This window comes from Sylvia atricapilla, chromosome 12 (genome assembly GCF_009819655.1).
Source record: "Sylvia atricapilla isolate bSylAtr1 chromosome 12, bSylAtr1.pri, whole genome shotgun sequence".
Taxonomy (NCBI): domain Eukaryota; kingdom Metazoa; phylum Chordata; class Aves; order Passeriformes; family Sylviidae; genus Sylvia; species Sylvia atricapilla.
Genome location: NC_089151.1, coordinates 21606725 through 21632065, shown reverse-complemented (window position 1 = coordinate 21632065; position 25341 = coordinate 21606725). Strand labels below are relative to the sequence as shown.

The window sequence follows — 25341 nt, the reverse complement described above, 5'->3', positions numbered from 1 at the left end:
ATTTTACTTCCCCAAATCCTTGACAATAAGAATGAAATAAAGCCAAGATCTCCTGACAGTGCAGCGCCTTCCCCAAAGGGCAGTGCCTTTCTGAGTACTCACCTACATTTGATCTCTCGGGCACATTGGCATGGTAATTTTCATGGAGAAACTCAGGTGGGTTGTCATTTATGTCTTGAACTTTGACAATGAATTCAGAAGGGGGTTCCAAAGGTCTGTTTGTGTTCCTGTCCACAGCCTGAGCTGTCAGGGTGTACTGAGCTCTCTCCTCCCGATCCAGTGTCTTGGTTGCATGGATGTTCCCTGATTTGTCATCAATAACAAAAATAATTCCTGCTCCTTCACCTGAGAGAATGTATTTAATGTTTCCATCTCCAGAATCAATATCTGAATGAAGCTACAAAAGGAGAAAGACGCACACCTTAACAAGGGGGCACACATTTCTTGGATGTGCCTATGAAACAAAGAAATGCAGGAAATTGCTATTATTTCACAGTTTTCAACAACGGTGGCTTCCACCAGACAATAATCCACACTCAGGGATATGCTGTGACCACATATACCCGCATCCAGGGCAGTGCCAGCCCAGATATGCCTCCTGCCACATGCAGGGCACTGATAAACCAAACATCTCAGATATAAGGAAGAGAATACATGAGAAGATACTTATAATGGGTTCTGCATTTGCATGAAGTTGGTAGGAGGAGTAATTTTTACAAAGATTTTGTACACTTCAGTGAATCATGTTCTACTGGGTTGCATGTAAAAAGCTGTTAAATGACAAATGGGATGAGTTCAGTGACAAATGAGTGAGCCCAGCTGTGTCCAGGTGTGCAAGAAGGCCAAGGGTACCCTGGCTTGTAGCACATACAATGTGGCCAGCAGAAGCAGGGCAGTGACTGTCCCCTGTAATGGGGCACTGCTGAGGCCACACCTCAAGAGCTGTGTCCAGTTCTGGTCCTCTCCATTCAGGAAGGACATGGAGGGGCTGGAGCATGTCCAGGGCAGGAAACAGTACTGGGAAAGGTCTGGAGCCCCAGGAGGGGCTGAGAGGGCTGGGAAAGGGGCTGAGCCTGAAGAAAAGGAGGCTCAGGGGGGACCTGGTGGCTCTGCACAAGTCCCTGCCAGGAGGGGACAGCCAGCAGGGTCGGGCTCTGCTGCCAGGGCACAGGGACAGGAGCAGAATGAACGGCCTCAGGCTGGGCCAGGGGAGGCTCAGCTTGGAATCAGGAGGAATTTCCCCATGGAAAGGGTGCTCATGGAACTGCCCGGGAGGTTTGGAGTGCCCATCCCTGGAGGTGTCCAAGGAAGGGCTGGACGTGGGACTCAGAGCTCTGGGCTGGGGACAAGGTGGGGATTGGGCAGAGATGGGACTGAGTGGGGTGGGAGGGATTCTCCAACCTAAATGATTCTGGGATTCTGTGTAATTCTGTGACTGCCAACTTGTTTTAATTACACCCTCTCAAATATAAAAGAAGCAACAAATGCTTACTAACCATTCTTAATCCCACAACCAGTGCACACTTCAGTTTGATGAATGAGAGAAACATTGTGCCAAATTACAGATTTATTGATTTTATATTGACAGCTACAAATTGCATAATTTTAAACCAGCATATCCAACTGCTGGCATTGATCCTGTTTCTTTACTCTTTTTATGCTGGGGTTAAGTCAACACCATTCTGCTGCCCATTTAGAAACTGGTAAATATACTGGTTTATTTATCTGTTTGTATTTTACTAGTGTTAGACAGTAGCAGAATAAAAAAAACACTCCAGGATGCGTGTACATACACATGCGCACACAGATATGTGTGTACATACACATGTGCATCTCCCTCTATATATAGCCCTAAATATATTTAACTTTACTGATAATTTGAAAATGAGAGGATAAAAAGACACCTATTTTACTGAGCTACTGGGTTAGACAATCTATTTTTAATTGCTGTTTTTAAGGACCTGAGAATTATATTCTTGAGACATATTTTTTCTCCAGTCATTGGTATGGTTCTTGCTGTTTTGCTGAGTAACAGCCTGCAAACTTTCATTCAAGGACAGCTGAGGTCAATGGAAATATTTGTATTGACTTAAGTAGTATTTTGCTTAGCACCAAAACTGAGCTACCAGAAAATAAAAAAGCAGCTTATACAGCACAAAGGCAACAGCAAAACAACAACAACAACAACCCACAAAAAACCCCCATAAAATCCCCTCAAAACAGAAAAATTAACAATATTAATCAATGGCAGAAAAAAGAACTCTTTCTTACCCTTCCTACGAGCACAGGATCTGGTCCCGTGTACTCCTCTATAACAAAGAACTGGTTCCACACCCAGCCTCTTTTGGAACGGTGCAGGACTTGTCCCTCCTTGCCCTTCTCACGGTGCCCATGCAGCGAGGGCCGGGAGTGGTGGAGCCTCTCCGTGCTCAGGGCCTGGCTGCAGCACAGGACCCCCAGGCAGAGGAGAGCAGCGTGTAAACAATGGTCCTCCTTCATTTTTGGTTATTGTGTAGGCACAGGAGTATCTGAGAATCTACCCCTTCCACCTTGGAAGTCAAAGTCTGGGGCCACTGAGGAGTTTCAGACCAACGGTTGTGCACATAGAATGCCACCACGCATTAACTACATCACCTTAATGCTCTGCAGCTTCCCAACTCAGTTCCTGGAAGAAGGAAAAATGGAAAAAATCATCAATTCTTTGAGTTCGTAGTAGGAGTTTTTATTTAGCAAAATGAAACTGGGCCTTTCTTGCTAAATATCAAGATAAGAAGATTAAAATAAATACATCAATACTGATGAAATCCTGAGTAATGAGCAGATTTGGTGTCTTGCTACATGGAGCTGCCACCTTGCAGGATCTCTTGGCTGGCTGGTTTGACCACTCAGTGGCTGGAGTTGAGAGATACATAGGAAATCATATTTTCTCATGATTCTTTCAAATAGATTTAGCCCAAGATACAAGGTAACTGTAGAAATACCTAATTTAGACCTAATCCCTCTTTGGAGCTTAGATATAAGCCTTAGATATAAGCTGCTAAGGCAGAGGTCCAGACATAAGGGAGATCCCAAGACTTATCAGGAATGCAATATTTCTCCACCAGCCCTTTTATGATCAACAGGTCCTTGTGCTGAACGTAACCACCTCTGTTTTTCCAGGCGCGGAGCAGCAGCTGGCAGAGCTCCAAGGAGCTCCAGTTTGGATTTAGACCCTGGAAACACCTCTGAGGATCAAGGCAGCATCAGCACTGATTGCCAGTGTGCTGCTCCGGGCTGGGCACAATAAACGTCACAAACCAATAAAAATGCATTCAGGTATTTCTGAGAGTATAATAATTGATTTAACTATTTATTTCTACTTTCTCTGGTTGTCAAATTACCACGATTACATTGATCTCCTACTTCCTAATACTTCTTAAAATACTAGGTCAGATTTAATATTTGAGGGAGAAATAGCACAATAAAGTGAAACCCAAACTAAGCAGCACTCAATCCATCACAAAGGCCACTTTCACTTATCCCTGGGGTTTCAAACTTATTCTCCTTGAATCTTTACACAACAATAAATTTTACAAGGTGCCCACAATGTTTGGTTTAGTTTTCCGTGTGATTCACTTTACTCTTGTGCAAGATACTGATAAAAATCTTGATGTTATATTTACACAGGCAAATGTATAAATATACACTACCATCAGCTGTAAAACAGAATTATTTATAAGTGAGAAATAAGGAGATCTTAATGGTATTTTCAGCAGAGAAAATGTGAATATAGCAAAAAGCTTGAAGCTACAGCACATTCTGTATCTCTACAGACAAACAGCTCAGGTGTCCCAAACCCACTCATTTGGGTTTGTCTTTCACATGTCCTAAGCAGTCATGTCCTCCTTCCACATCCCTTTTACAGTTACATAAAAATACATTGGCTGACAGGGGTTCACGAATAAGAAATGAGATATTTGGTTTTATTTCCCAAAAAAATATCACCTTTCAATTTTATTTTACTGAAAATTGAAATCACCTCAATCACAGCACCAAACTAGCTCCAGCATAATGAGTGAAATGACATTCTCACACATAGATCTGGCTTTCCCAAGCATAATTCTTAAATAGCTTTGTTGTATCCATTTAACATTTTCCTATTGTTATATGATGACATATTACAGATTACTCACACCAGCATGGAAGACACGAAAAGCAAAACAATCCCTATGATTTTGCTCAGGAAAATGCTTTTCATTTTGACAGAATGTATGTGTGTGAAATGTGGAGCATTAGGTCTATGGTTTCTAATTCATGTCTCCATCTTGCTGAGGGGTAAAAACAATATAAGACTTGAGGGTGTGAAAACCGAGACTTCACCTATTTTGAACACTTGTTTTCCAGCCAGCTTTGCATAGGAAAAAAAAAAAGAAAAAAAGCTACGGGATTTGTGTGTAGGGATCACTTATTTGCAGTACTTAGAGGGACTGGGCTCCTGCAATGTTATAAAGAACCCACATACTCCAAACACGGAATAAGAAGATATTCCTGGATAGCTGTGCATTTCTAAACTTGCTGTGAAAAACGCAAAACAAAACAAAAAAATCCAACGAACTGTAAATAAACTGCTTATGTTAATAGATTTGAGGTGCATTTGAAAATTAAACTCACTGATAGTCATGATTAGCATCACAGAATGATCTTAGCTACAGAGATAAGTAAACAAATCCCCCCCCCCCCACTTCCCCAAGTCCTCAATACTGTTATGTAAACCAGTAAACACTTTATAAAGCTGCTTAGCCAGAAAGGCAGAGCCAAGCTGATACACACACGGCTTATTATCAGCTATTCAAGTGTGAAGTGCTGGAAACAAACTGTTAATCATAGATCCATGCTTATTTACTAACAAGGATTTAAAGCAAAAATTGTTTGTTATCTTTTGTTTTATCCTCTACATGTCCATGTACAGAGATGAAGCAATAAGGCTCATGTCCTCCAGCTAAAGAAAACTATTCTCATCCACCACTTCAGAGAATACCAGAATCACAGAATGGTTTGAGTCGGAAGGTCCCCTGGGCAGGGACACCCTCCACTGTCCCAGGCTGCTCCAAGCCCCAATGTCCAACCTGGCCTTGGGCACTGCCAGGGATCCAGGGGCAGCCACAGCTGCTCTGGGCACCCTGTGCCAGCCCTGCCCACCCTGCCAGGGAACAATTCCTGCCCCAGATCCCATCCAGCTCTGCCCTCTGGCACTGGCAGCCATTCCCTGGCTCCTGTCCCTCCAGCCCTTGGCAATTGTCTCTCTCCATGTTTCCTGCAGCTCCCTCAGGCCCTGCAAGGCCACCCTGAGCTCAGCCCAAAGCTTCTCCTCTCCAGGTGAACAATCCCAGCTGTGGCAGCCTTTCCTCCCAGCAGAGCTGCTCCATCCCTCTGCTCCTGCTGGAGCCTCCTCTGGGCTCTCTCCAGCAGCTCCAGGTCCTTGCTGTGCTGGGCCAGGGCTGGGGCAGCTCTGCAGGTGGGCTCTCACCTGACGGGGCAGAGGGGCAGAATCCCCCTCCCCTGCTGCCCATGCTGGGGCTCAGCCCAGGGCAGGGGTTTCTGGCTGAGCCAGGTCCACTTGGGCTAAAAACAAGTCCCTAAAACTGTTTATAGCAATTGCTTCTGGTTTGAGTTATAAAGGCAAAGGGCTCCGTGCTAGCAGCAGTTCCAAGCTAGCTCTTTAGGAAGCGACCCCCAGGTAAGACAGGCTGCCAGGAAAGCTGGAGCTGCAATAACATGTCCTCATGCCCCTCCTCCCGTTCTTGGAGTTCATGCTCTGCTCACGCACAATTTGTTCACTCCAGCAGTAAAACCTCTGACTCTTATCCTCAGAAAACCTAAAATAGCATAAATCAACAGGCTTCCACTGAAGGCTGTGAAATTACTTAAATTCAAACCAGCTACAGTCTGGATTTTCATGAACTACTTGTATTCTATAAGACAAGGTGCATAGGGATGCTCTTAAGTTAAAGCTAAAATAAACTTCATTAAATAATAAAGCAGTAGCATTAGCAAAAAAAACCCCAAACAACCCAAATCTCTATTTTCCCCTTCCTTTATTTTCCAAACAATCTACTTAAAACATTTCAAACATTTCAATATTAACTCAGCTGCTGAAAGCCTACAGTTTGCTTCTACTTCAAGCAGAAAATATGGAAAAAACAGCTGAACGATTTTTGTAAAAGATTCCTTTTTCTCTTGGGGAAAAATACCTCATAATCCTGACAATCTGTAATACAGATGTGAGGATGGCAATTGTTGCAGCTGCTGGGCTGCTGCCCCAGCAAGGATTTGAAAATTCTGTGTGCAGCACAGCACTTGGATCCAGGGATTGCACGGATCTGTCAGACTGATTTGCCATGAACGGTTGCAGCCTTTTTTAAAAAGTCACAATCTTTGAGGCATTAGGTATCTCTACCCATAGATTATAATCTCCAACTGCAGCAAAACCAGTCTCAGTGGGCAGTTGACCAAACTGCAGCACTGTGCTGCTTTTTTCTGGGATGGAGTTAATCTTCCTCCTGGTAGCTGCTCCAGTGGCGTGTTTTGGATTTAGGGAGAGAATGATGCTGATAACACACTGAAGTTTGGATTGATGCTGAGCAGTTTTTAAAGAGTCAAGACTTTTCAGCTTTTGGCAGGCTGCAGAAGAGGCACTGAGGGCTGGGAGTGGACACAGCTGGGATAACTGACCCAACCTGGCCAGAGGAATATTCCATGTCATTCCACTGTGCCCAGCACATAACCTGGGAGGAACTGGCCAGGGGTCTCTCAGGAGCTGGCTGGGCAGAAGTCTGTGAGTAGTGAGCAACTACAGTGTGCATCACTTGTTTTGCATATTCAGATTCCTCATAGCTGTTATCACTATTTTCTTCCTTTTCTGTCTTATTAAAGTCTCTTTGTCTCAAACCACAAGTGTTCTCACTTTTATTCTCTGAAATCTCTGCCCCATCCCTGGGGAGGAGCAGTGATTGAGCAGTGCCTGTGTGGTGCTCAACTGCTGACTGGGGTTCATCCCCCACAAACATCTGGATTTTTTTTTTTTTTACATTATTGTTTAGAATTGTGCAATGTATAAATTTGAAATCCCAAATTTTCCTAATGTATCTGTAAGAAAGTTGTTTCCCACTTCCTTGAGCATAGTGAATTTCAAGTTTCATAGAAACACAGAATATCCTGAGCTGGAAGGGACCCATAGGGATCCTAGATCCAGCTCCTGTCCCTGCCCAGACCCCCCAACGATCCCCCCTGGGCATCCCTGGAGCAGTACCCAAAGGCTCCTGGAGCTCTGGCAGCCTCGGGGCCGTGCCCATTCCCTGGGGAGCCTGGGCAGTGCCTGAACCCTCTGGGGGGAGCAGAACCTTTCCCTGCTCTGCAGCCTGAGCCTGCCCTGGCCCAGCTCCAGCCCTTCCCTGGCTGCTGCCCCCGGCCCAGAGCAGAGATGGAGCTGCCCCTGGGGAGGAAATCTCAGACTTCTCTGGCTGAACCAAGATGGACTTGTAGTCAAAAGCATGAATTCCATTAATATCTTTTAACTGTATACAAATGAACGTTAGCAATTTTGGTATTGAATAACAACATCATCAGGGTAAAGGGCGAACAAGAGTTAATCAGCCACCACACAAGGCCTGATCTCATCAGCAAGGCTCGTGAACGCAGTGAAATTCCTGAATATCATTAGAGGCATGCAGGACAGAGAAATATGTTAAAAGTCTCATCCACATTCTGAAAAACAACCTGCATGGAGAGGTGTATATTAAAATGTCTGCATTGAAATAAATTATGTCCCTAAATAACAGTGAGAACGGGCCTGCTGGGCATTTCTAGCTTCACAGACAGCATGGCTGTGCTGTGTGCTTGTAGTTGTTAATGTAAACCTCACCAGTTTCAATTTTAACATAAGAAAAGTCTGTTCTTTGACCATTAGAAAATAACATCCATTGATATTCCTAATGGAAATATGCTGTTCATTTAAGAATTCAACAAAGAACACATCTTAACACCTGAAAAATAGTATATCCATGTACACATGGAAACCATACTGGAAGCAGGCAGTGTGCATAGTCAGTGTGCTCCACACACCTTCACACAGGTCTCAATGACTGCTCCACAATATCAACAGCAATAAATGAAGAGGCAGCAGAGATTATTTCAATGACAAGAAGAGTGGCGGAAGTGAAGTCTAGCCAACTTTAAATTCCTTCCACTATTTTTATAGCAACAATAATCCCCAGCATTCATGATGATTTCCTCTGTGCTATTAAATGACCATATGCCAAATTATAATAGACTAAACAATTTTTTCTGATTTGTCTAGGCCATAACTTCTGGATGATGCATTAAAATAGCAGTTTTTCTCAGGAATACACTTGGCAGAAGGCAGCTAAGATCACAGTGTTGCAATATAATAATGGATGATTATGTTCTGAAATGTTTTGCAAAAGTATCAAGTAAATATAGGAAACCCCCAGTCAAAATTAGATTTTAGTTGTAATTAGAATTAGCTGAAAAGCTGAAGCATTTATTCTACCATAATTTTATCATGAGACAAGGAAATTAATAGCTTTTTAATGACAGAATAAATATTGGATCATATTAGTTCTGGAGCTAAGAGTTCCTCAGTTTTGGGTAGAGAGGTGGAGGTGGGGCACAGCTGGAGGAGCCCTGGGAGGCAGGGAGGGACCTGCAGTGGCCAAGTGATGTTGCCAGCTGGGCAGGGACCTTTCCCCATGGGATCAGGCTGTGCAAAGCTCCCCAGAACCTCGAGAGTTTCCTGCTTTAGGGATGGGGCTGTTCTGAGCAGCCCCAGGGCTCCCACTGCACAGTTTAACCTCAATTCTCAGCACAGAGTGTGTCCCTTCCCTGGACACTGCAAGCTCTGTGGGCTCATGGAAAATGAGCAGCTCCCATGGAAAGCAGATCTCCAGATCCCACAATCAGTCAAGTCCCACTGGTTAGTCTTTAGGGCATATCACAAATGTAACTGCTTTGGGAGTTTTTAATAAAACACACAAGGTGAAGAATGTGGAAGAATTCTGTGCACAAGGGTTTCATTCCTCCTGTGCATCAATGAGTGTGAGAGGAGTTCAGTCTGCCACAGATCTTCATCCTCCCACAGATTGCTCCATGCAAACCCCTGATGCCTACCATTTTTCAAGAAATTTGGTGTACATTAATAAGAAAAGATTTTTGAAAGATTCAAGTTCTTGTTGCAGAAAGCTATTCAGCCCTAACCAATCAGTCCCCCACATATAATATTTAATTCTTTTCCTCTTTAACAAAGTGTTGTTCTCTTCTTTGACTCATTTAAAAAGTAAATTGATAGCCTGTTTCTTATTGTTTATGGAACAAGAAAAAACACCAACAATCAGTACCTTGCACATTTAAGTTAATTCTCTCAATTACTTTTTGATTTTAAACTGTTCTGCATAATCAGACCAATCTTTGAATAGTTTTTTGCTTGGACTTCATGACAAACTTGTGCAAAGGATGGCCTCTCACTTTATTTGCAAAAAATAATATTATGATATCAAGATCTGCTTCGCAGCACATTCAGTTAGTGACACATGTGGCAAAAACAGTTCTTCAAATAAACCATTTAGTCCCGAAAATGGTCGAAATTTTAAATTCTAGGTGTGCTAAATTTGGGCAAGACTCAAATTAGGGTTAATTACATTTTTCCACTGGAACTAGAAACCATTAAGCAGAATTAAGCAGAATTAAGGGAGGTGCAACACCAGTGTGTCAAAATTTTCAAGCCTCCTTTAAAGGAACAGCTGGACTGGGAGATGAGACAACATCACCTTTCAGCTGTACCCCAGCAGTTCAGGGCTTCCTTTGTATTTCCAAGTCAGGAAATCATCCCACTGAGAGATGGAGTTTTGCTTCTTCAAATGAACCTCTTCTCCCAGGCCAGCACTGGGACACAGCATCAGCACAGTTCCTTCTCTCAGGCCCAGCACCATGGGCCTCACTCATCCCATGTGAAATAGGAGAATAAAAAACTGAAGGATTCCCTCTGCATCAAACTGACTCCATGCTTGTGAGCAACCCGAGTCTGGTCATGTGTTTACTGGAAATCAGGCACCAGGAGCATGGAATGACAGGACAACAGATAGAGAGAAGGTTTAAAGCAGATATTAGGAAAAAAGACTGTTCCCTGGCAGGGTGGGCAGGCCCTGGCACAGGGTGCCCAGAGCAGCTGTGGCTGCCCCTGGATCCCTGGCAGTGCCCAAGGCCAGCTTGGACACTGGGGCTTGGAGCAGCCTGGGACAGTGGGAGGTGTCCCGGTCCATGGCAGGGGTGGCACTGGATGAGTTTTAAGTCCCTTCCAGCTCAAACGATCTTGGAATTTTTTAATAAAGGTCAATGGGCACTGGTCTCATGTAAAATGTTTTGTTGAGATGACAAGAGCTCTGACATCTATAAATTCCTACTGTATATGTAACTGCTAAATCTCATTTTTCACAGTGTGTGATTCCAAGGCAGACCAGCAGCCAGTGACTCCCTGTGAGCCCCTCTGCAGCTCAGGGTCCCTCTTGCTGGAGCACATTCCAGGCCTCTCTGGAGATAACAGCAAACAACCCTCATCTGAATGCAAATTGATATAAAGTTTTCTGTGCCATTCACAAAGTATAATTAGTCTTATGAGACAAAAGTATTTAGTCCAGAAAAGGAAATTTTTCATATTTAAAGGTACTTGGGGAAAAAAATTCTCTTAGTTATTGCACTGAATAATGAGAACCTCACACTCCCTCAGTTCATGTTCTGTGTTTGGCATGGGAGAACTTTACACTGAAATGTAAAGGATTAGAATTTAAGGCTGCAGTTCTGCAGAGGTAAGTATATATATAATTTTATATATAACTTTATTGAGCAAACAGCCAAGATTCTAGAGGTGTCCTACCACAGAGGAATTCTAGGTCATTCCAAGATTTGTATGTACTAAATACAGACGTGAAATCTTTACAGAGCTGGTGATTTTAATCTTGACAATAGAAGTCACTTCAAAAATGCTAAGCAAGTTTTGTAGAATCCTATTCTGAGTTCTGTAGAATCCTATGAAAGGAAATCTTAATCCTTTGCATTTTAAAATTATGTTTTATAGCACTGTATTGGATTACTGAGATGTTTAAAGCAAATAATCCCCAGCTGCTCTAAAGAAGAGTTTTTGAAATGTAGCCATGTTTTCCTGCAGCAGCTTTGAGACTCAGTATTATGAAACCGTAGACAACACCAGAAAATGATGGCCCTTTGAAAACAGAAATCATTGTGCAGGGAAGAGGAAAAGAAATAACTCCCTGAACAGTGTGATGTGCTGTCAGCGTCCACCTCTGAATTCATCATGGAAGGAGGGAATTTTTCCCGAGCTTTGGTTTAATTTGTGCTCGCTGGGGAAGGGTGAAATTGCTGCTTGCTGTACCTCATATAAAGCAGGGGAAGGCAGGAATACAACTAAGTACATTATGGAGTGAATATAAGGAATAAGTCTGAGAGAGTGATATTAAAAGGTCTGGGAAATGAAAAAAATGGCTGTAAACAGAGTTTTACATTTACTTGCTGCCCTGGGGAGATCCACTTAAGATAAATGTGACAGAGGCTGTCTGGTTTTAAGCGTAAACTCTACAGCAAAACAACCAGCATAAGAAAGGTAGTCTTATTAAAGAACGTGGTGATTGATAGAGTCATTTCAAGTAATGAATAAGCTTTTGGTAGAGTTTATTTTAAATAGTAATTGTGTTCTTGTGCTTCTCAGTCAAACTGGAATTCTCATAATTCCCTGGATGCTCCAAGGCCAGTGAGGCTGCAGCCCGGCCCATGCTACTCTCAGTCATTCTGTTATTATGTGAGTGGCTATCAGTGATATCCTGAGGAGGACACAAATGACAACTAAAGTCAATTTACTTGCAACTACTAGTGCTGTATTTACATGCTAAGCCAACACTGAATACTTTTTCCCCCAAGAACTGATATAAACGAGTATCTGAATAATGCTTGTGCTGTGACTGATGGTCTCTGCTTGTGGTTTGTGCCAGAAATGAGACAGAAATGCGCCAGAAATGAGACAGAAAGTCAAGATTAAAGAGTGGAAACCTATCAAAAACTAATGATTGCAGGCAGGTCTATTGAGCTCACAAACGAAGGCAGACAGAATTCCAGCCAGCAATCCATTCCTGCTCAGATCCATAACCTCTTGCTGAAGGGCTGGCAGCCTCCACATGAGCAGAAATCTAAATTCAGTCTGTGGTTCTGCACTTACAGCTTCATTTTCGGAGGCAGCTTCAGCAGTGCTGCCCAAATGCCAAACTGCTAAAGCATCCTGGGTGGTCTTTGTGTGGCCACAGTGTTCCTCTACAAAACATTCTTCCACTTTGAATTCAATCCTATTGGACTCCTCAGTCCCCATGTCCCCCTCAAGCAGGAAAGTTCCTGATGAAAGACTTCCACATCATGACTCTTTTTAGAGAGGTTCCCATTGCAGCCCCTGGAACATTTTTCTTTATAAAACTCAACAAGTTCAGGAATTACTGAGAGTCCCCTTTAAAAATCCATTTGCTAAAGAGAGAAGATGAGAGCTAAATTACCAATCAAAAGCCTTCCCTTTCCCCAGCTCTCTTGAGCTGCAGAAGGAAGAGCTCAGATCCTTCAGCCATGCCTGTGGAAGGATCTTTTTTTGCTTGCTTAACAACTTCAGTTTAGTGCAAATTTCTTCCATAAAGAGCGCAAAAGCCACTTTGAGATTTCTGAATGAAAAATTGAATCAATAATTAATTTTTGCCTAGACAAAGATTGCCTGTGAGGAGACCAATTTTGGCTCAAAAGCATGAGATAACAACCTCAGAATATTCAAACACATTCCTAAAACAGCATCAGTGGCACTAATAAAGGAGACCATCACTGTTTAAATACCTAATGACAGGCTACAGCTGAAAAGACCAAATCTTCACACTTCTATTATTATTTGCAACCCATTAAATCACAAGATTATAATTAAAAACAATATTTGCATGAGTCTTTTGTAAGATGTCTTGCTGTAATTAGTCAGCATAGAATATTTCCATTTAATCTAAACCCCCCCAGGTACACAAACACAAAGAAAACACCACCTTCATTAAAGCAACTTCCTTTTGGCTTCCTGATCTGCTCTGAGCACAAATGAGAGGAATTATATGGATTTTTAGTGTTCATAGGCTGTAAGGACTAAGGCATATTTCCCAACTTTATATTGCAAAAATCCAGGAGCAGGTGCTAGGATGATGCAAAGAGATGCTAAGCATACAAATAAATGCAGTAATAGCACCAAAAAGACAGGCACAAAAAATTAGCACAAAAAGACAGGCTGGTGTCAGCTTGCAATTAAAATTTGTTTTTCATTCAACTGATCTATTAAAAAAAGGGAAAATTATTCAGCATATTTTTCACGAGCATAACTCATTTTGAGTTAAACATGTTCATCACATCTTTCTAATTGATCACATGAACCACAAACACATCCCAGACCTGGCTTGGCACTATTTCTGACCTGTAATTACAGATGATGGTGACAAAACATTTCATTTCTGTTCTTGTGAGAGAGCCAGTAACGACAACAGATTTAAGGTGGTGCCTTGCTACAGCTGGGATGATGTCTGGTGTCATTGTTATGAGGTAGAAAACAGAAGTTTTAAATACCTTGAACTGATGTTTCACAGAGAGTTTGCCATGTGAGACTGGCCAAAAATGTGCATTTTAAAAATTAGATAAGTGATATTCATAGCTAAATCTATGAATCAGCTTTACTAGATGTATTTTGGAAGTGCATTAGCAGTTTTGAGGCTATAAACACCTTTTGCCACCCTTACTCTGGTGCCAAGGGGAAGTCTTGGCATTAAGAGTGCAATAATCAGGTCTGGTGGGATGTATCTGCATGTCCTGGAACACCAACCTCATTTCTGCATCTTGCACCAGCAATGTCTTCTTTAACCAGCAGGACAATATAAAAGTACTGGAGTGTGAAAGATCCTGTGCCCAGTAAGGTAAAACTTCACCTTCTGCATCAACAACAATTTTCTGATTAACGAAAATCCCTGAAGTGCCCTTAAAAATGAGTTTCAGAAACAGAAAGGGGAAAATGTAACATTTGACAGGACTGCTAGATTGAGAACAGTTAAATTTTTTGATTAAATGACCTTAATATGAGTCAAATAGAGGGGAAAACTTTGCATTTATAGAAGTGAAATAAATCCAAAACACAATAATTAAAAAAATGCCATATATGTACAAATATATGGCAAATATACACATAAAAATACTGAAAGTTCCATTCACCAGAAAAGGATTAAGCATTTTTTTTTCTTCACATTAAACATGCCCTTACATTCAGCATATTTTCTACCAAAATGTTCTTTTCAAAATGTTGCCAGGGTGATATCACTATTTCAGTCCAACCAATTTCCTTTGAAATCTCCCATAACAGTAATTAAATAAATTGCTATTGGAGTAATTATAGGGTTTTTTCAGGGAAAGGAACTATTAGGCTAAAGAGAGATGAGAGAGTCTGTCACCAAACATAAACTTTCTAGAAACATTGGTGCTTGCTATATTTATTGGAAGAAGGATGGAATACTTAAAAACTTTGGACCTTTTTAGCTTTTGTAAAGGAAATGTCGACTTCCCAGCTGAAATAAGCACCAAGCTCAAATGACTGCTGACAGTCCTGGGAGTGCAGAAGGAAAGAAAATGGAAGTTGTGTCAATAGAAAGCTTTTAAATTCTATGTATTAAGCCCAAGAGGGCTGGTGAGAACTGGAAGGCCAAACTGCAGTGTTAAAGCAAGTGGACGGTGAACAAGATGAAGGGGATGGAGAGCTCAGGACTGACGATCCAGTGGAGGGCACAAAATGGAACAGTCCATAAATCCATAGTGTTGGGGCCCTTGGAGACTGTGCTGCTGCAGTTAAGGAGGTTCTGTGTGTGGCCATCCATCAACTCCAATGCCTCCCTTCTTTGCTCTGGGAATTTGATCACCCCGTTAGAGGTAAATGAGGCTTTCACAGATCCACGGAGTTTCCAAATATGTAACTTTATGTTCCAGCTGTACTTTGGCTTTGGCTTCCACTCGGGCTAGAACTGTTAGATGCAGCATGTTGAGCATCCCATGAGTTTTTGGGTTTTTTTTCCCAGATTGAGTTCTTCTACCTTTGCTAAGAATTCTCCTTCATTTGCGGGGATTTGCCAGTCACCTGATAAGCAGCACTGATTTAACCCTCAGAACACGCTTAGCTAACTCACACCTTGTTCTCTGGCTTAGTCTGGTACCTCAGACCTCACAGAATTTAAGTTCTGGTGCTTGCTGGTATTGTTAATATTGCAACAAGTATGGAGCTTTGCATTTAAAGATTTCCTTTTCATTCCTTGTCTATGCTTTTCTTTATGTGTGATGCTGAAACTCCCATCCTCCTTTTCCTTCAAATCTCTCTGGTATATGCAATAATGTTGCGTAAGAGTAACTCACATGGATCGGTATCTAAATTTCTTTATGGAGCCTTTACCATGTTCCACCCAAGGACAGTGACACAATGCTTGTCTGCAAAGCTAACCCTCTGTTTTCTCACCACTTTGAAGACCCAAAGACAGGGTTTTCAACTTAAAAACTCACAAGGGTGAGCAAAAGGACAATAAAAAATAGCTTCCTGAAAATCCAGTGGTCAGAGGGAATAAAGCACCAGACAGGCACCAGCTGGAGAATCTGGATCTGGGGATTCATCCAAGAACAGGGAACATCTTTCTGAGCAGACAGACATATTTCTTGTTCCAATGGATGGCTGACAGGGTAAACATTGCTATAAAAAACTTTACATGATTTTTTTTTTTTTAAACTCTTTGTGCAAATTTTGTGAACCCCTCCTGGCTTAAACTTCAGCCAGTGAGCTTAGAATCAGACCCAAGGAATTACAAATCCATATTATATGCAGGAAGAATAATTATGAAGGTCACACACAGGAACTTGTATTATGTTTGTAACACAGCTTTAACTAAACCCAGCTATAATACGTGATGACGTGTATAATATGAATGATGGTGTAAAAATGTGATTGCCAATAGGAATGTTTACTAAATGCTTATTTAATAATGGGGCTTAATAAATAAATAGGGTAAAAAAAAATTTCCACAAGTAAAGGTGAACTCGTTAAAATTTCAGTAACTTGTAAGCCCTTAGGACAGTGACACCATTGCTTGTGACATGCCCAAACTGGAGTGCGCTGCCAGCATACACAGCAGGACCCAGCTGGATTCTTAGGCAGCATCAGCACCGCTTTTGGCCTTCCCAGGCTCTGGGTTTGGTTAATTTATTTGGCTGTAACAACTTATCTAAGGACCAAGAGACCATTGCCTGATTTTCCTGGGCTTTTTGCTTAGCTCAGGATGACTCTGTGCTGTAACACAAGTGGGTTTATGTATATGTTTGAAATGAAGGGCTAAAAAAAACAATGCACTGGTCTGTACACAGTGAACTACCTGTGCAGCCAGGAGACAGTGCAGTAGGTGAGAGGAGATCTGAAAGTCAGGGAAAGGAGGGTGATGGGGCTGGAAACTGTTGTTCAGGGCTCGGCCGTGGAACCACTGCAGGCAGGGAGCTGCACAGAGCTCAGAGACAACTCAGGGAGCAGAGGGTGCTGTACAACACCCAGAAAATCACCTTTCACAGCAACACAGGCACATGCCTACAGAACCAAAGGGGAAAGTGCAGCCTGAGGAGTAGGTTTGCAAACATAACAGTGGCTCTAGAAAAATAACATATTAGAAACATAACAATGGCTCTGGGTGCAGGAAGAAGGATCCACCCCTGCATTTTCTGAGATAAGGTCCCACACCATCTTGCCTCAAGACCTCTGCCTGAGGCAGCTGATGGGTCCTTTCCATCAAGAAAAGGCAAGAACTGGGAAGCTCCTGTGCACCACTCTTAACTGTACATAACTTACGTAAGAGCTCAGTGTGGCTGAACTGATAAATTTCTGGTTAGACTCCAGAATTTAGGCCAACAGAACATTCTTGGCTTTTAATTTCTTGGTTCTTTTGGGTTAGATGAGCTCAACAAGCTGCAGCAGATTAAACTGGTGGAGACTTCAAGGAACCTGGACTGCAACGTGGATGTAATTCCGTAACTGCTCAGAGGCAAAGCACTCAGCTGGACAAAGGGCAATGTGTCAGCCTTGTGTGAGATGTGCAGAGGAAACAGAATAGCACATGGGGAGCAGAGGCAGCCTGGATAACCCTAACCCAACAGAGCACCAGCCCCTGCTTGGGAGCACCATTCTAGCCTTTGCTGAGAAGTTCTCTCACTCAAACAATTAATTATTTCTGTGTTTGTTAAATATAAAGCAAATCTAATGACTACAGACCTACAAGGAGAAAAAGTGGTCATTCAGTTTGTTGAATGTACAACTTTGGTGCCATTCTGCTGAAGCTGGGAGCAGCAGAGGGGTAACAAGCAGTGGGTCAGTGGTTTTACTGGGACACAGCACAGTACAGTCTTTGTGGAGCTGTCCTTGGGGTGAGCCTGTTCCTGGGATGGGGCTGTTCTCTCCTGGGTCTCACAAATGGCAGAGGGGGACAGGAGACACAGGTAGCACCTTTGGGCTCACGAACAGGTCGGCAGAGCAGTGAAGGCTGCAGCTGGCTCCCAGGCTTGGGATGAACAGCTCATTAGTGAGGGCTAAATGTTTGTGTGAGCACATTCTCTGGAATAAATAGGGAATATCTTCTCCCCCAGCGTGCTGCAACGCACACATGTTGCCTGCAGAAAGAAAGTATGAGAACAGCTCAGGAGGTCAAGGCAGAGCCTTTGGGTTGGCTGGTTATTTTTGCTTCAGTGCAGCCTGGGTTCACAAAATATAGCTGATGGCATGAACCTGAGCCAGGACAGCCAGGAGGCCTCTCACAGTGGCCAGGCTGTGCAGGTTACATAATCTGCTTTTCTATTCTGCGGGGAGAGAAGGGAGAAGGGAGACTTGGAGGCCAAATGGCCAGGTTCTCCTGTAAAAGTAGGGATAAAGCTTTGGCTATAGCTTTTGGATAAAGCTTTGGGATAATGCAGAAATACAGGGGTCAGACCCCATGACCATGAATATTTAGTATTTTAGGCTGTTGTTTCTAAAAGAGGATCGTGTTCATAAACAAAACCAGAAAATCCCCTCCAGGGTCAGTCCTGCTTTTGATTCCAAATGTTATGTTGGCTCAGACTTCCCCTTTCCTGGCCTCTCCTGTTGTCCCATTGAATTCACTAGGAGGTTGTGGCTACTGGCCAAAAGAAACGGGTAATGCATCCCAGAGCCCATATTCTTTGAAATATCTTCTGAGAGAGTAATTTATAGCATCAATGTAATGAAACTCAGATTACAGCATTAAAGTCCAAGTCTGTCTGCTTGCCACACATACCAGAAGTACACAGAAAATCTGAGCCACGGGACCCTGAGGAAACTGGGGACAATATGCACACCCATCTAGACGGCGGCTATAGGACTTTGGATGTACCTTTAAGAACAGCCTCAAGCAAGAGATAAATCACACATGATGCTACACAGATAGCAGCAGCAGACCTGAAAGGACTGCCATGGAATTACAAATACTTTGGCTTTGGCACACTGAATTTAGCAAATTTAGCCTGGTTTAGAGCAGTTTCTACCTTAGGTAAGAAAAAATAGGATCAAGTCCTGACTTCATCCTCATTTTGTCCCTTCTGCCCCCGACCAGCCCTGAGAGGGTTATTTTTTTGCTTTAATGTATCTGTTTAGTGTGTTGTGTTCTATGCCGTTCTCTTTGATGCTATGTTTATTACTATTATTATTATTATTATGCATTCAGTGATTATCAAATGAATAATTTCTATCCCAAAAATCTGCATTACTCTTCTGCTCTAATTACAAGTATTGCTTTTATAGACCAGAAACTAGACAGCTTTTTCCTGTAAAGGAACAGAAGGAAAGACTTGACCTAAAACCTTGGAACAAACCTTCATTTATGAGACAAGGGAATAATTTTTATTCCACTGCATGAATTCAGTGGGCTGCCACAGGCCAGTCATAATCTGTTATTGTTTCCCCGCAACCTTGTACTATTAATTTTTCTTTTTAATGAACTGTCCAGACTAGTTTAGCTGTGGGAACTATGATGGAGCTGCAATAGAAATGGTTTATGTCATGCCTTTGTCAAAATGCTTTCCCCTACAGCAGCAGAGTGTAATTGAAAAGCCATTTTAAAATAACAGTAACTGAGTGGTTGCAAATGCAGGCTGTCAGGAATGGAGAGGGAAAAACCTATGCATTACATTAGATTTTACCAATCACTTGTGTATCTTTATTAGTGTTTATACAGATGAGGAAAGCCATATAAATGGCATCTACTGCATGGTTATATCAGGAAGTGTTCCTGCAAGATACATTTTTAGGAAGCTTTTCTTCAACTGTGACTAACAATGAAGTAATTGGCCGGGTTAATCACCTCAAAAGAATTAAATATAATAAATTTTGATTTATTTTATGGCACACAGAATACGCCCATTTTTGAGACAGTAAACTAACATCTGAGTAGAATTCAAATAGCTTTTATTGCATATGAAACCTTGAAAGGCTGAGTGCACAGCCATCTTTTCATATGTAATAGATATGTGAAAGGCACACTATTCAGTTTTCTCTTGGGTTTTTTCCTAGCCCTGGCTGTGTATATTTTTTCTTGGAGACATTATAGTATAAATATTAAATAGGCTATTATTCTCCTCCTCCCCATCATCATCATTATTAAAACACAAAGTGAGCCACTATATATAATATATATACACACAGATATAGGTGTATATAGGTATACATGTGTGTGTATATATATATACACACTGTATATTTATGTATTTATTGTTAAAGCTGACAACAATTTTCTCCCTAGATTCCCATTAAAATAGTTTCAGAAATACTCCAATTTAGCCTTTAATTCTCACCTTTGAAGTAATTGTGGAACTTTTGCCAGAAGTTCGTTTTATCAGAGCACAACTATTTGAGGTTAATTCAACCCAGAAGTGATTGGAATTTGGGGGAGTTTTTCAGTCAATGGATCAATCTTTTAATGCCCTTTCTCCTCTGCTGGCCAATCTCTACAGCCTGTGCAGTGCAGATTCCTTAGGGAATCTCATCCTGGCAGGGATTTCATAAGTTTCCTGTTCCTTAGCCTAACCAGGCTGCTCCAGATCCTTCTCCAGAGCTCCACCCTGGAGCCCAGAAAGCTGGGAAATGCAGGAGTGAGTCCCTGATGACTCAGTTGCTTCAGGATTCAACCTGGAACAAACTTTTTGCAGCAAAAAGCTGAATTTCAGCTCAGGTACAATTTCGTTGTTTCCAAAACCAAATCACTCATTCCAGCATTCTTCTACATTCCAGATTCTTTCAAGGCAACATGGAAATAATTTTCTATTAAAAAGCAGAAAGAAAAACCTGAAATGTCCATGTTAGGAGGTACTGAGACTATAAGAGACAGGACAGTGTCAATGTATTTCCCCAATGTGAAGTCTTCATAATTTCTAAAAAAAGGAATCATTTTTCTTTGGTATCTGTTTGACTAGAATATGTCTTATAATTATCCTAACAATGTTTCCAAAGATTTTTCAGCTCAAGCTAGGTCTTGAACAGAACCAAAAAGGCAGAAGTAATAAATTCAGACTCCACCTCATTGCACAGACTATGGGAAATGACACTTACTCTTCTTAACAGTTCACTCTCAGGCCTTTCTTTAAGAGCCACGTAGGGATTCCCTGTACTTTGGAGTCATCCTACTAAAATCTAAGCTTTTGTCCTCACAAATGAGCCCATTTCATTAAGATTGCTAATATTCATCCTAAAATACATGGAATGAGCTAATCCTGCAGGTACACTGAGTTTCTGTTCTGTGGGTTGTATAGTGGTTTTATGTTTGCTGAATTCTGTTTTGTCTAATTTAGTGTAGTGGTTTGAGTGTTAACTTTTTTTTACTTCTGAGAGATAGCATTTGGGAGAAAAAGCCAAAACAGGTATTAACTTGAGGTAAGTAGATAGTTTTCTTTCCACACGGCATCAGTGCAAAAACAAAACAATAGAGGAATTTTCTTCTAAGATCTGCTCTGTACATCAGGAACAGCTTGATTTTCCCATTATGGTCTTTCTACACAAGAATTAAATGTTATATATGAAAGAGGCAAAGTATGCAATATACAGCACTAATTTATATAGTCAGGAAGTGAACTTCAGTTCCTCATCATTTGATGAACTCACCACAGCCTTCCAGAATCTGAGGGGGCTCAGAACCTTGGGAGGGGCTCTGCATCAGGAGCTCAGTGCTAGGGCAAGGAGCTCACACTGATAGAGGGGAAATTCAGGTCAGATCTGGGGCAGGAATTGTTCCCTGGCAGGGTGGGCAGGGCTGGCACAGGGTGCCCAGAGCAGCTGTGGCTGCCCCTGGATCCCTGGCAGTGCCCAAGGCCAGGCTGGACACTGGGGCTTGGAGCAGCCTGGGACAGTGGAGGTGTCCCTGCCATGGCAGGGGTGGCATTGGATGGGCTTTAAGGTCCCAACCCAAACAATTCTGTGATTCTCTAGTCTTATGATTCTATGAAAGTACTCTTTTTTGGGGTCCTGAGGACCTGTTATTCATGTGGGATGCTTTACAAAACAATATAATCATAGGGAAGTGTATCTGTTTTGTGCTATTTGGGGCTGGGTTTCTTTCTTTTTTTTACTTACAGAATTTTTCCCATAAGTTGCTAGGAAATTTTAACTGCTGGGTACTTATAGGTACTTAAGAAAAACCAAAAGAAGTGGCCAAAGTCAGGAGAGGAGTGTGGCATTGGGCTACACTTCTTTTGTCTCTGGGAGTTTCTCTTGGAGGGGAAAGATACCCTGAGTTTTGTGGGGACAGGTGAAAAGGAGGGGCTGGGGGCAGCTGTTCTCTCGTTCTCAGCACCAGGAGCAGGGTCAAGCTGTTGCTAACTGCAGGGAGAATTCTCCGTCACCACTGGAGTCCAGTCCTGGGGACCATCTGCTCATGTGTCCAGGAATCCTGAGCTCGCCTGTTTTTGCTGCCCTGCTGGAGCTGGGCCGCCGCTGTCCTGCCCCCACGGCTTCCTTCAGCACTGCTCTGGACCTTTGTGGGCTGTAGCCCCACAGCCCCTGCCCTGCCGGGACGTCCCACAGCTCCAGCTACTACCGCAGAGCTTCTGGTACATCTCATCCACCAGCTGGGGACTCCTGCTCCTTCCTGCCCTTCCAGCTGGTGCTCCTCAGGGGCCTGCAGGGCACCGGGGTCACACTGCCCCAGGGGTTGTGGAGCAAAGCCTCTCCTCCACCCCTTCCATCTCGGACCAGAGGGCTGCCACGAGCTTCCTGCTTCTGCTTTTGTTGGTAATGCTGTAGTTAGTGTTGTTTGTTTCCCTGGTTATACGTACTAGTAAAGAACTGTTATTCCTATCCTCCTATCTTTGCCTGAGAGCCCCTTAATTTCAAAATTATAATAATTTGGAGGGAAGGGGTTTGCATTCTCCATTCCAAGGGAGGTTCCTGCTCTCCTTAGCAGACACCTGTCTTTCCAAACCAAGACGTGCTTTCCCTCGGTCTCTTTTGAAATTTAGTATAGAAAATCCAAGCAGCACAGGAAGAAAATGTCCAGTCAGGATATTCCCAGTTCCTGAAGCTCCTGGTCACCTTCTGTTTGACCAAGCCAAGGCTGTGTCACAGCCCCCAGCAGCTCAGCAGGGCCTTGCTGTCTGCTCCACTGCTCTTTGCTCCATGAACTATGGTTAAACACGAATATTTTACCTTCTCAACTCTTGTCATTATCCAGATACTGTAACAGGAAATTTGCATTCCTGAATAGGCACAGCTGGAAGTAATTTAAGAAAGATCCTTCAAAAGAAGGGAAGAGAATTTAGGAAGCATATGGAGTCAGGTTTACATGATAATCAACAAAAGCAGCTCTTGTTCCTCTTCTTTTGCAGGGAGACACTTCACACTCCAAGCAAAGGGAAGATCCCACAGTCACTCTGCAGGATGCTTTCTTTCACAAATTATCTGCTTTAACTCTGAAATGCAAAGAAGTCTATGAAAAGAAAGTCAGATAAAACTGGGATAGGGACCCAGTTAAAATTCACTTATCTCATATACTAGTGAGAGTGATGGGCTGTTTCCCTTAAAGCTTATTCCTCACAGTCCTTTAATTTCTGAAAATTAAGGCTGTTTGGAAGTAGCTCTGAAGTCAAGAACAAGCAGAGTAGAAAGGAGCCTGAACTAAACCATGAACTGGGATATTAGAAAATACCAAAAGAGGCCAAACAGTGATGAGAAAATCCATATAACTGTGTATGGAACAGAGACATGCAAAACTAATTTCAGATATTTTCTCTATGTATTATTGATACCCAGGAATTAATTTGAAACCTAGTCAGCTAGTCTTCAAACCAAACCCTTTTTAGAATCATTCCACTGAGAAACTGGATCTGAACAAGAGCTGAGTGCTGTTTGCAAAATGTGCCTTTTGTGTTCAGACAGGACAAGAATCTGCCACGCTGAGCACTGCCCTTGCTCAGGAGTTAATTAAACCCAGTGCTGCTGGTGTCACCAGCCTGCCTGCTGCATTCCCTTCCCCAAATCTGAGGATACCACACACACACATCCCATAGAGCTGCTCACAAGGATGTTGAAGTGCTAGTCCATTTGGCTGCCAGAAATAAGATAATTGTCATTCAAGGACATTTTCACAGAAACTAAGCATCTGTCAAGCAGGACCTGAGTGAATTGAATGTAGAAACTGTGAATGAGTCAGCAAGACAAAGAGCTTTAATATCCTGGCATTGTACTTTTTATCCCACACAATTCAGGTGGGCCCGTGCCTTTGATTCTGTAAAAATGACACTGTTTATATATTTATTATCTATTACACCTAATCTGTTTCTGTATTAAACTTTAAAATGAACAATGGACACTCCTGTAAGTATTCTCACCTCTGTGGAATTGCAGCAACAGCGCTACTGAAAGTCACAGAGGATTTGAAAAATTAAAGGCATCAGAGCAGCAGATCCCACTATTTTAAAGGTCTAGATTCCCATACTCTCTACTCCCACACTTTCCACCTTCTCTGAAGCCTAAGGGTCACCACGAAGTTCCTTTCCCAACCCAAGTCTGAGCAGTTAAATTGAGTTCAATGGTACTGCACAAAATATCAGAAAAAGAGTCCAAACATGGAATTAATCACTTACTCACTTGAATAAGGAAAGTATGAACCTGTTTGACTGATCCCTTCCAACTGTAAACCTAAATATCAGAAATATTCTTACATTTCTGTTCTTCAGTGCTCCACTGCTGCAAATTTTCAAGTGATACTCTGATGTTTTAAACAAGAAATTCAACAAAAGGGATTCAAAATGTGTCCCTTACCAAACTGTGCTCTACAGAGGTAGAAGGGTGGCCTGTGTCCAACAGCTGAGAGCTCTCAGGAGCTCTGGTTAAAGTCTCTAAGGGATCAGTGCCTGCAGAAATGTCCCCTGTGTTGGACAAACATTTTAGACACTCCAGAAACAAGGTCCCAGCCATGGATCCCCAACATCCCTCAGGAGATCACAGGGTTGGATGTAGGACTTACCTTCACCCACTGGAAACCTGCTGCCAGTTGATGTAGCATATTCCACACATCTGAAATACCACTTCAGGAGCTGTGACAGTTGTCAGCCCTCTGCTGCCACTCAGCCACTACTTCAGTTCTGGCTGCAAAGTAGGAAAAAGGCCATTTGAAATCCAAACCAGTGGTGGGACTATAATAAAAGGAAACTGAAATCTGGCCTATAAACTACCACAGCAGCCTAAAGAGAGTCTAAAGACAAGCAATTAAATACTACTTATAATTAATAAATAGCCTTTACCTAGAATCACAGAAGGCCAGGTTTGGAAATGGCCTTAAAGATAACTCAGTGCCACCCCTGCCATGGGCAGGGACACCTGCTGATATGAATAAAATGTAAGAGATTCCCATTTTCTTACACAGTCTGTCATTTGTTAAAAAGTTGTACTGTTTCAAATATTATGCCAGTTGTAAACCGGTCTGTTAAGCTGTTTGTACCAAAGTTTGTACCCTCAAACATCTTATTCCAAGTTGTATACCCCCTCTAAAACCCCGGGGTCCCCCCCCCCCCCTTCCGTCGGGCTAGGCTGTCGCCGTTCCCTGCCGGCTCCTCGAACTGCCGGCCCCGCCTAATAGGAAAATCCAAGGACTTCCATGGTGCACCGCTCCAAAACCGAAGTACAGTTGCCGGCAAACGGACCCAAAAGCCGCGACCCAG

At 42.5% G+C, this 25341-nt stretch overlaps 1 protein-coding gene across 1 annotated transcript in view; it reads right to left on the bottom strand.

Annotated features, from left to right (window-relative positions):
• CDH11 (cadherin 11) overlaps positions 1-24767 on the bottom strand; it is a 41655-nt gene extending 16888 nt beyond the window's left edge. The window contains exons 1-3 of the mRNA XM_066328018.1: positions 24648-24767; positions 2272-2665; positions 103-397 (exon numbers count right to left, since the gene is read on the bottom strand). Coding sequence (XP_066184115.1) covers positions 103-397; positions 2272-2499 — 523 coding nt within the window. The 5' untranslated portion in view covers positions 2500-2665; positions 24648-24767. The remainder of the gene's footprint in view (positions 1-102; positions 398-2271; positions 2666-24647) is intronic.
• Positions 24768-25341: the final 574 nt, after the last annotated feature.